At 30.8% G+C, this 12,660-nt stretch overlaps 1 protein-coding gene across 1 annotated transcript; it reads right to left on the bottom strand.

Moving 5' to 3' along the window:
• Positions 1-11,878: 11,878 nt before the first annotated feature.
• Positions 11,879-12,660, bottom strand: LOC120777730 (U6 snRNA-associated Sm-like protein LSm2). The gene is made up of 3 exons (XM_040109220.1): positions 12,582-12,660; positions 12,436-12,503; positions 11,879-12,374 (listed from the first exon to the last, which is right to left on the bottom strand). Exons 1-3 carry the CDS (start codon positions 12,582-12,584, stop codon positions 12,158-12,160), a joined length of 288 nt encoding a protein of 95 aa, XP_039965154.1. The 5' UTR covers positions 12,585-12,660; the 3' UTR covers positions 11,879-12,157.

Below are 12,660 nucleotides of genomic sequence, written 5' to 3'. Positions count from 1 at the left end.
ACTGCTTGTTTACGTAAGTATATACATATGTAGGTATATATTTACTTTCTCCGACAATATGCTATATGTGTGTGTATGTATTGAATTGGATTTGTATATTTATGTACATAAAATGTAAAGTAAAAAGTTTTGTTCTTTTGCATAATAGTAGGAAGTACTTAGGTTATATTACAAGTATGTATATATGAACGTCTGTGGCAATAAGGAAGCATAATATGAAAATTGTGTAAATTTAAAAATTATGTACATACTTATGTACATATTTGCATGTAAGAAAAATTAAAATTACTTAAATTTATACCAAACAACGAATTTTTAAGCAGAAAAAGTTAGAAGACAAAAATTTATGAAAATTGCTATATATTAGAGTGTATGTATGTATTTTATTTTATTTAGTGTTTATATATTAATGTTTGATAATTATATTTAAATAAATACAATTAATTAATTATGTTTAAATTATCTTATTAACACTAGTGAGCTCAATTCGTTTACAAAAAGTAAGGTTAATTTCTTTTCGAACGAGTCCCATTTTAAAAATGTAATAAGAAGAACAAGAACAAACGTTTACTTCGGCACCAAAGCTAGAATAACCTTCACAAATACAAAAGATTCCTTACAAGAACTGTGATCGGTCAATTTGTATGAGAGCTACATGCTAAAGTCATCCGATTCGAAAAATTTTTTCGGAGATTGCATCATTGTCTCCCATCCAAAATTTCGTGAAGAAATCTTCACAAATTAAAAATTTTTCCATACAAGCATTTGATTACGATCGTTCGGTTGTAAGGCAACTAACTATATGCTATAGTGATCCGATTCGAACAATTTCTCCGGAGATTGCATCATTGTCTTAGGCAATAGCCCATCCAAAATTTCGTGAAGAAATCTTCTTAAATAACAGTTGTTCCACCCCAATTCCATTAGTTAATTAATTGTTATTTTTTAATCTGTTCAAATTTTACACGGACCAACAAAAAAAACAAATGTTTACATATTTTAATACACAAATTGGTATATGAGCCAATAAAAGCATGTCAACGCTTTCAAGAATCTCCTTTTCGAGCTCTACTCGGCACCCTTTTCGCAAATATGCAGATCTTTTGGAACGAGTCGAGCAATGACAAGCTTTACTATATACCCAAAACAATTACTGTATACCCAAAACATTAACCAAAATGTGTTGAGTCGATCCATAAGAGTTGTTGAAATCCTTTGCGATCTCTCTAATGACAACACGACGATTTTCAAGTGGTGTTTCTTTAACTTTTCCGTTGATACCGTCATTAACAAAGGTCGACTTGCATGATTCAAAAGTTCGATAACTTCACGACCTTCACTTAATGCTTTGAGCCAGTCAAATACTTGTGTTCATGATAAGGTAGACTACCCAAAATATTTCTGCAACATTTTCAACAATTTTATAGCCGTGATCTTATTGGCAACACAAATTTTCAAGCAAACTCATTATTCTTTTTTTTTACATTAAAAATTGTGGGTCGAACTTTTCGCGACTAAGAGCAAACAGCTGCCAAGCACACACTAATTATGGAGATGGTGATCAAATTTTACATTGCATAAAAGTAGGTTATACCAATCTAAGAAAAGCAGTTTTATCAACCCATTATCGAGCATAATAGTTTTCGAAAAATCTCTTTTCACAAAAATATAAATATTTTTAAATTTTTTTCTACTATTTTCGAAGAGTCCAACGACCATCCAGAACATTATTTAATGCCGCTCGGGATTACGTCATTCTTTCTGCTGTGGGGCATACGCCAGTTAATAGTGTTTATTTAGAATAGTATTGAGAGCTTCTGCTTGCTATTTGGAAAGTTCAAGGTTGAGGTTATGTCTTGTAGTGATGGCATGCATTAATAAAATAATGATCCCTTTTAACGTACATATATTACGTTCTTCTCTTAGGTTCCTTCTACGTTAGTTGCTCTGCCGAATCTATTTATGGAACAGAATCTTTAAATAACAACAAAATTTTGTTTATACCTCACTCATATACAACTCTCAATTAAGCCACTAACAGCACTAAATTTGATATAAAAAATTAATTAATCCCCGAGAGCAATATACAAATTAATATCATCAAAATCAAAAAAATGTATCAAAAATAATTTTTTTTTAATTTTTTTTCATTTTTTTTAATTTTTCAATTTTGTTATTGAATTGCATTCAGATCAATACATTAATTAAATTAATACATATATTGCAAAACTGTAGTACAAAAGTTCTCAAACTGTTGCCCACAAGAGATGATTTCTAATTATAAATAAAAGGTGCAGCCTAAAAGTATGCAAGGAATTGAAAATGCAATGGAGGATCCGCAGCTCCATCCAAAGTCACATTTCTAAAACAGTCAGAAAAGACTATACAGGAAACGTCAAGAAGATGTCAAAGTGACAACAACAAAAACAATGCTGCTATTCAAGCTATACCATTCCATTGAAATGGCTACTTTAATACCATTTTCTTCAATAGTTTCTACTTAATAATTAGAAGAGAACTTACCTTACTTGAATTTTAAGTTGCAGCGTTCATCTAAAAATGGCCAAGACTGCATTAACATGCACACTTAATGACAATATTACACAAACGAATACCAGCACATCAGTTTCCTAAGCCCATTTGGGCACACTGCAACTACTCACTGATCAAAAAATCACTTGAAAAACACTGCACCGCCATTTATTTTATATGAACATCATTTAGTGCGCACACCACTTTAAGATTCTACACAAAAATCATAAATTTTTACAATATTACCGAAAATTTACCAAACTCTCACAAATTGCAACACACCCGACCGGCACACAAATTCGGAACTGACGCGATTGAAATGGCGGCGGAAATTTGACAAAACGGTTAGACTTTTCTGGTGTGCTATTCACAATGAACTTTTAAAGTTGTTTTTTTTAATACTTTTTTAGTATAATTTTTATAATTTATTGCTTTTGCAATAATCGAAAAATTGTTTAATAATATAGATATGTATAAAAAATATATACATATGTATGTATTCAATTTATTATGAGCCGATTTGATTTATTTAAATCAATTTCAATTTTTCAAATATTTATTTATTAGAAAATGTATATGTATGTACATGCTTCTACCAAGGTTGCCAGCTGGCCTATATTTTTTAGTTTATTTCAAAAACTTTTCAATAGGTTTTGCTTAATATACATTCTATACTTTCAATAACAATTTTATAAGCTAATATTTCTTTTAATATGGCATCTCTGTTTATTAATCAAATTATTTTAATAGGGTTTCCTTAATATTTATTTAACAGCTGACTTTTAATAAAAATTTTATTTGCTAATATTCTTTATAAATATGGCGATTCTGTTTACTAATGCTTCAACCAGGATTGCCATCAGGTCTATATATTTTATTTTATTTAAAAAACATTTAAATAGGTTTTGCTTAATATTTACTTACTTGCTGGCTGCCATAGTAATTATATTTATATATGTACATACATATTTACTAAATATAATAACAATTTTATGAGCTAATATTCTTTATAAATATGGCGACTCTGTTTATAAGAAAACTTTTACAATTGTGCTGCTCAATATTTACTTACAAGCTGATTTCCATGCTTTTAATAAAAATTGTATAAAGTAATATTTCCTTTAATGTGGCAACTCTGTTTACTAAAAATATGTTTACAATTGTTTTGCTTAATATTCACCTTGCTGCTGACTTCAGCACGTTTCTCCAGCAACTTTAACAGTTAATTTTTTTAATATGGTAACCTTAATTTTTTAATCAGATTATTTTAATAGGTTTTACCTAATATTTATTTAATAGCTGAGTTCCACACTTTTAATGACCATTTTATAAACTAGTATTTTTTTAAATATGGCAACTCTGTTTATTTTTCTAATTGTTTATGGGGTTTGATTAATATTTACTTCTAATCGGACTTCCGCACTTTTTATAACAATTTTATTAGCCAACATTTTTATCAATATGGCAACACAGTTTCTTAATAATATATATTTGTTATTATATACATAACTTTTTTAATATAGCAACTCTGAATATTTATAAAATTGTTTAAATGAGTTTTGATCAGTATTTACTTAAAGTCGGACTTCCATACTTTTTGTAGCCATTTTATAAGCCAGCATTTTTTTCAACATGGCAACTCTTTTTCTTAATAAAATTTATTATATAAAAGCTCTTTGATATTTACTTACCAGCTAATTTCCGTACTTCTTATAGCAGTTTTGAATATAAACAAATATTTTTCCAATATGGCAACTCTGTTTATTAATGAAATAATTTACCAGATATGTACTTACATACACATGTATATGTAGTTTGCTTAATAATTACTAATTGTGAATTGGAAAATGAAAACAAACTCTGAAAACCTTTAACATAAATCTCTACTAGCGCTATTGGGTAGTTAACCAATAACTTAACCAATTAGTGATTTAGTTTTTCAAACTATTGTGAATACCACAACAACCTTTCAACCACAAAAAATGCGACGCTGTCTGTCTGTCAAATTTCCGGCGCCATTTTAGCAGTTTCGCAAATATTTCCGCGTCGTGTGTGTTGAAATTTAATTGAAATTGTGCATATTCTGTGAAATTGTGATAAAATTGAAAGTTTTTGTGCATAATCCCATAGCTAAGTGTGCGCTAATGCGCCAATAAGTGAAATTAGAGAAAAGTAGTGTTTTGCATAAGCTTTTTCTAGCCAAATGCTTAAATGCAGTGAGTGGATGGCTGTGTGCGTACTTAGAAGAAAGAAGAGTGCAAAGGTTTTTGTGTGTGCAAATATGAAGAAGGTTGGAGCGGCGCAAGTGTTGTTGCGGCTACAAGCAAGCGGAGTTGCGCAATCAGTGACTTAGTCTTGTGGTAAGTGGATTTATAGTCAAAATTATATGAGAAACATTTTCAATAACCACTTGTCCTTGAAATTTGTGGTAAAGTGGGTGGAGCTGCTTTTGAGAAGCTTTCTTTGTACTTGAGTTAGGTTAGTGGTGCAAGACATTTGTTGCATATGAACATCTAATCCGCAATTAAAGCTGCTAAGGTAAATTCTATAAGAATTTTAGTCGTGCTTGGCACATAAATTCCTGTTGTGGTCGAACGAAAGTAGGTATGTGAGTGAGGTTATGTTACAATTTCTTAATTTTTTTGTATTGAAGTTTGAAATAATTGATAAAAAGTCATATTTCCTGGATGATGCTGGATGAATAAGTTGCTGTTTTCTTGGACTTGCCTAGGGTTTTTTGTTTTATAATATCACCATTGATTTTAGTTGAGTTTAATTTTTTAGAACTTCTCTATTATTCGTCTAACAGAGTTTCTTGAATAATTGACTAAACTATATGTGTTTATGTATGTATGTACATATAATATATAATGCTTGCATTTTTATGTGAATCGGACACCCAAATCAATATTACGGTTAAGTATCTTTGAAATTTTTATTGCAGACTTTAGAAATTCTCAACTTTCTTCAATAAGACTAATGTACTATATATTGAAAAATTATAGTTTCTTTAACTTCAGTTAAAGTTAAACTGAAATAGAAAAAAGTATGAAATAAAATTTATTTTTATAAAAATATTTTTTTTTTATACAAATTATTTAATGTGATAAAATATTAAAGAAAATGGTAAATAAAAAAGTTAATTTTAATTTTGTATGTGTGTACATACTTACTTTTTCATTAAAAATATTAAAACTCAACAATTTAAAAAAAGGTATGTATAAAAAATAATAATTTTATTAATATTAAAAAAAATATGTTTCTAAATATCTACAATAAGTATTAATTTTTTAATAAATTTCATTTAATAGAATTCAATTTATAAAATTTTTATAAAGTTTTTTTCTCCATAAAAATTGCTATTTAAAGTGATAATATTAATGAAAATAGCACAATATAAAAACATTAATTGAAGTTTAACAAATTTTTAATCTGTACACATATTATTTTTATTAATTAAAAAAAGAAAAACTAAAAATTTTAAAAATGTAAAAATTAAAACTAATTAAAAAATGTCTAAAAAAGTGTAATGTATGTAAATATTTTATAAATATTGGTTGTGCATAATATTTAAGTGTATAAAAAATTAAACTGTAAATTTAAATACGAGTATAAATATAAATTTAAGTAAAAAGTAAAATTTAAAAATGAAGTATTTCATTTTTCAACTTTAGCCGTGAAATAAAGTAATCTGCTGCCATTTGAAGCATAAAATCAAATATATTACATTTGTGTGAAATTACAGCTATAAACTTCTGGCAATGCCACTTTTATTACTATTTTGCTTCCTTTGTCATTTAATGACCATCTCAGGCGTTCTTCTAGTTCATTAAGGTCACAGGAAAGAGACAATTAAAACAATATTAAAATCGTTGAAGTGTGTGTTACGGTTTGTCAAGTACAAAAATTGTATACCAGAAAAAGTTATATAAATGTGTAAATTAAGTATTTAACACTTAAGATGATAAAAATTATATTTACACTAAAGTTAAAGTCAATTTTTAAAAATAAAAAAAATTTATATTTTAGTAAATATTTTGGAAATATTTATTTAGATTTTTAGGGAATATTTTATTTATTAGAAAGAGCAAAATAATATTTTTTACAATTATGGTTATATATATGTATGTTCCTTATATACGTAAGTATATAACATGAGTCCAGTGAAGCGCCTTAGCATGTACTATTTGCAAGAAGGTGAGTCATACTGAACTGTTAGTTAAATCATTTGAAAATCGTAATTTGTTATTATAGTAGGTCTCCTGAACTTATATTTTTCTGCAAATTACCTGGTCATTGCTTATGCCATATGATCAAATTTGACCCGGACTGACAAAAAAACTCAAATCTTTATTTTCGCATTCAAATATTTTAGGAATACTATTAATTTTATTATATCATTTTTGCCTTGTCAAAGCCTTGAGGACGCTCTTCTTTTTTACCAGAAGTTTATTCATGAACATCTCTTAAAAGGATCCACAAATTTTTGTTTCTTATTTAACATAATAAATTCTTCCTACTCTCAATCATTCATTTGAGATCAGCTAACAAGAGCTCTTACATACATATATTTAAGAATTATTGTTATAATTCTATTAAGAGCCAACCCTATAACCAAAACAACGAATGCAGACGAAATTTCGTTTTAGATACAACCGGTAACCGCCCTGGAACCGGAATTTTATCTTTTGAACAACTAACAGACATTTTGCGACTTTGATGTTAGAGGCTGTTTCTTGCAACTCTTCATAGTTTCTCTCCTCAACCGTTCCGATTTCTTGATTCTAACTGTTTCAGAAACAATTTGTAGTTTCTAATGTGTCTAATGTTGGATCAATTTTTACTGCATCTAACCAGTCAAACAGCTACACATTTCTTAGTCCTCTAAAAACCTAATATGGTTCGAGAGTTATTTATAAAATAGTTTCAAAATCCATAACGGCGTAAATTTCTACAGAAATTAATGGACATTGAGGATATTTGGCGCCAATTCGAGATATCAAGTGCAGTCAGGTCCTTCTTCTCCTAATCCAGAGTGGCCTCAAAGCCGCCGCTGTCAATTGATTCGCTATGTAAATGTCGCCGTATATCTTGTACAGGTCGTCGTTCCATCGACCGTGGTACTTGTCGTTGCCAATGCACAAAAGACCATACATTTTCCTTTTCAATATCAGATGATGTCATTGCCTCCGCACCATAAATTACGGGAATAATGAGTGACTTATGGAGTTTGGTCTTTGTTCGTCGAGAGAGGACTTTGCTTTTCGATTTCCTACTCAGTCCGAAGTACCACCTGTTGGCAAGAGTTATTCTGCGTTTGATTTCGCGGCTGACATTGTTGGTGGTGTTTATACTGGTTCCAAGATAGACGAAATTATCTACGACTTCAAAGCTATAACTGTCAACAGTGACATGGGAGCCTTCGCGAGTGCGACGACAACTGTTTGTTTGATGACAGGAGGTATTTCGTCTTGCACTCGTTCAGTACCAGATCCATTTGCTTAGCTTCCTTACCCATTCCCGATCCTGACGTAGCTTTTGGTATTGCTCAACGGCAGCTTACATAGCCATATTAGTTTTGCCAGGATACCAAATTCAGAAATAAATATGTAGGTGCATAAATGCAGCTCCTTTTCGTTCTGTCGAAGGCGACTTTTAAATCAACAAAGAGGTGCTGTGTGTCAATCTTCCTTTCACGAGTTCTTTTCAAAATTTGGCGCATGTTAAAAATCTGGTCGAGCAATCACACAAAAAAATATTAAAATTGTGTTTTCGAAAAATGCGAGTTTAATAATAAACTGATGAAATTCATAGAACTGAGAGGTTATATAGTGCTTTAGATACCAGAAAGTCAAAGAAAATATTAAGATATCGATTTGAAATATTGATTTGTTATTTTTAAAGGCATAGACTATCAAAATGTAATCATTGGACTGATTTTCTTTTATTTCCCACTTGAGGTGCCTCTAACCATTCATTGTAGATGAATAATTTTAAAAATGAAAAATCTTTAAATTAAAGCTAACTTTAATGTGCTTGAGTAATATTTAAACAAATCGTGTGCAAATCATATTTATTTGCCACGCATTCATGAATTCGGCCCGAAACCAGGTAAGTGCCATAATAAATTTTACGAAGGGCCACACATTCGTGTGCAATTATGCGTTTAAGAAATATTGCAATTTAATAATATGTGTGCACATTTAACGGTATATATGATTGTTATTGCCATTGATATTGATATACTGCGGCCACCTTATGCGTTCACATATAACGGAATAATAACTGTGTTGCTCGCTTTTAGTACAGGCATTAAAATTTGTTATAACCAACAACAGATGTGAATTTATTTCACTCGAATCGTATTGAAAATACAATAACAATGAATAATATGGCAGCGTTAAAGTTGAAGCATGCGAAGGAGTAAGGCACATTTACATGAGCTTCAGGCACATATAACCTATACATATGTACTTACACATACATACATATGTATGCTTCTTGTGACGTTTGAAGGTGGTTAGGCGTCTTGCGTCTTGCGATTTATGACTTCCGTCTAATGGAGTGCGACCCTTCGCGATGTCAACGGCTGCCGCTGGGTTGGTTGGTTGTGCATTTTGCTTTTTATTTATGCGTTGCTTATTTTATTTTATGACTCCTGCGCCCCAAGCGGAAATGGCAATGGCAACTTGTTGACCCAATATCACTGACCTTCTAATGACATTCCGATATGGTCGCCATTTATGGCAATCGTTTTAACGCATGCTTTATTTAACGGCTTTAGATTTGTTTTTTATTGCAGGCGCACAAACAACAACACATACAGAAGACATACAATTGTGACAGCATAATTCAATTTGACTTACGAACTTAGGGGATCGAGAGAAAATGGTATTAGGGTGGTTTTATTTCATTTCTACAAATGCTCTGTTGTTGTAGCGGTAGAAAAAACAGTGCTCAAAAAATTTTCAGGAATTCCTTTAGAATAGTATGTGCAAGAACTGAGGCCGCTCGACCTCTCCAAGCGACATCGCTTCGTTATATGAGCCCTTGAAAAGTTCCAAGAAGATCCGACGTTTCAAGCCAAATTTTGTTCAGCGATGAGGCCCATTTTAGGACAATGGGTATGTAAACAAGCAAAATTGCTGCATTTGAGACGAACAGCAACCTGAAGAAATACAAGAACTGCCATTTCAATCAGAAAAAAACAACGATTTGATGTGGTTTGTGGGCCGTTGGAATCATAGGTTCCTATTTATTCAAAATAAGGCCGGTGAGAACATAACCATCAATGGTGACCTTTATGTTAACCGACCATTCGATGCCTGAAATGGAAGCTCGTGATCTCGGCGACATTTGGCTTCAACAAGACGGCCCACTTCTTACAAATCGCAACAATGAATGGATTTATTGACTTTGGTGAGCAGATAGTTTTACGTTTTGGGTCTTTCGATTGGCCACCAAGATTATGTGATAACACATCGTTAGACTTTTTCCTGTGGGGATATGTAAAGTCTTAAGTCTATGGGACAATCCCGCTTCAAGTTCAAATTTCCGATAATATTCTCAATTATATACATATAAGTATATTCGTTATACATATAAATTTGCATAACAAAAAATCGATTTTTTGAAATGAACAAGTGGATATAATCTCTTAAGCTCACAACCTCAGCTGTAAGAGTTTTTTTAAATCTAAATTGCTCCAAGAGCAAATATTAATATAAAAAATTAATACTAAATTCTTATTTTCTTATTATATAATCATTAATTATATTTTTCTTTCATTACTGTTTTAGTTTTTCTTTTTTTTCAAATTATTAGCTTATTCTAAATAAAAAAACAAAAAGAACTTTTTTAAAAAATTTAGAGCAAAGTTCTTTAATTCCATAATTAAATTTTAAATTGCTCTAAGTTTTCTTTCTAAATCGTAAATTTTAATTTTATAATTTATCTTTTAGTTTTTCCGTTTGCTGGCTTGAAATTTGTTTCCCAAATAATCCGACTCCAATTAAAATTTATAAAATATAACCTGCCCTAATTTATATGCACCCGCACATTACATACAATTAACCGCCGGGAATGAAACCTATTTCCTGTTTCAGGCGAGCAGGAAACCTTTTTGCTTGCAAACCGTAATGGAAATATAACTACCGACAAGTTTCTTACTTACTGGTTGATATTTGTGATTTTCGATATTTAAAGGAAAAATGGTAGCTTGTGCCTTAAGGACAGTAAATTATGTATGCATGTACTGAAACATATGCTAAACATCAAATTTCTTTCAAATATTTACGCTGAAATATCGTATGTTTACAATTCCTTGATGGGTACGTCCTACACATATTTTCTTTTGTTGTTGGTTGTATGTACATACACCTCAGCACATATATGTTTTTAAGTGGATATACAATCGTTTAATTTTATTTATTGAATTCGATATTAAAGGATGTGTAATGAAATTAAACAATTTAATTTCCTTTGTTGTTATGTCAATAAAAGTTCTTTGATAGCCACGCGCGAGATATACTGGGCGAATGAGTTGTAGTTACAAATTTACGGTTATTCGTCAACCATTGCAAAAACTTTATGTAAGAGCACGATAGTTTAACCAGTGAGAGATGAGATAAATTAAAAATAATTTTGTAAAAAAAAATTTGGTTCATCTTAACCTTGTATTCCAGTGCAGAAGCCCTTTAGAAATAGTAATGAAAGTAAAAAAAAATGAAAATAATTCAGAGTTGTTTAAAATATATTGGAAAAGGAAGATAAAATACACAAATTGAAGAAATATTTACTTACGTGCGATCTGAGATGAGGAAGAGGAAGGGTAGAGCGTAGTTCCAACTTATTAAGATTTTGTGTGATTTCAAAAATTATTCAACCTGGTCTAATGGGAGTAAAATTATCGGTTGGTTATCACATGTATGTACATACCTTTTTTTGACACTATTATTTAGAATATAATACATTAGTCAAAAAACTTGCTTATACTCAGGCTTTTCTCGATATATTTTGCGCCCTTTTATTTCGGAAAGCCACCAATTGCTATTTTCTCTATGTTGTCGTTGGTGTAGTAGTTGGATAGCAAACATTTCCCAAATAATTAGGAGGTAAGCTACCGAACTATAACCGGTAAAAGGTGTCTACGTTAGTAAAGAATAAGAATTGACAGTTATAAATCCCATTTCATTGTGGTTACGTAGACTCAACTGCCAAGGGAAGCTGAAGCGTCCTCTAACATGCACAATGTACACTTCTGAAATTGAATACCATTTCTATTTATCAAATACTTTAAATAAGTGATCATTCAACACGATTTGGCATTTGATTAAAATTTTCTAGCTTAGTTCACTCACATCAAAATTTTTATTGTTTTGAGAACTACAATTGTACTTGTATAGTTATATCGGTATATTTTTAAGTGGTAATATCTCTATCACTGCAGCCTTAAACTCCTAAGTCTTGGTCTAAATTCACTTATTTCACTTCGGCGTCCTGTTCAGCACATTTTGCACCAACACATTAAAACAAAGCGTTCAATTACAAAATTATGCACTTTAAATAATATTGAACCGATATACATATACTTGTGTTTATAAACTACATTGGAAATGTATTTATTTTATCTCGTGCTCACTACAGCCTCTTTGCGAGCCGCGTCCTGTAAAAGTTGTGTGTCTACCTCGTCACCTGGCAGTTGTACATACCGCACAACTGAGCCACGTATGAAGCAATTTTTCACAGATAACATATGCGGGTATTTATCCGGATCTGTCACATTAATATCGGTCAATTTGATATTCAAATATTGGTCCACCGAGTGCAATGTGCCGCATATGCTAGATAGAGAATAAAATTAACAAATTGCCGGCAAAATGTGTGCAGCAAATATGTACTTACCTCAAGTCATTTTTTAGCTCGACCACAACGTCTTTGCCCACAAGGGATTTGAAGAAAGAGTAGAAAAGCTAATTGGGAATAGAATATAATGCATATTTTATTATTTATATACTTATATTACAGTTATTACTTCAAGAAATATTTACCATTTTGCAAATTTATTTGGACGCTGCCGCTAAATTTTGACAACTTAAATATTTCGCATAGAACAACAGCTGATAGTGT

Source organism: Bactrocera tryoni, chromosome 5, assembly GCF_016617805.1.
Source record: "Bactrocera tryoni isolate S06 chromosome 5, CSIRO_BtryS06_freeze2, whole genome shotgun sequence".
Lineage (NCBI taxonomy): Eukaryota > Metazoa > Arthropoda > Insecta > Diptera > Tephritidae > Bactrocera > Bactrocera tryoni.
This window is presented reverse-complemented; position numbering and strand designations above follow the sequence as displayed.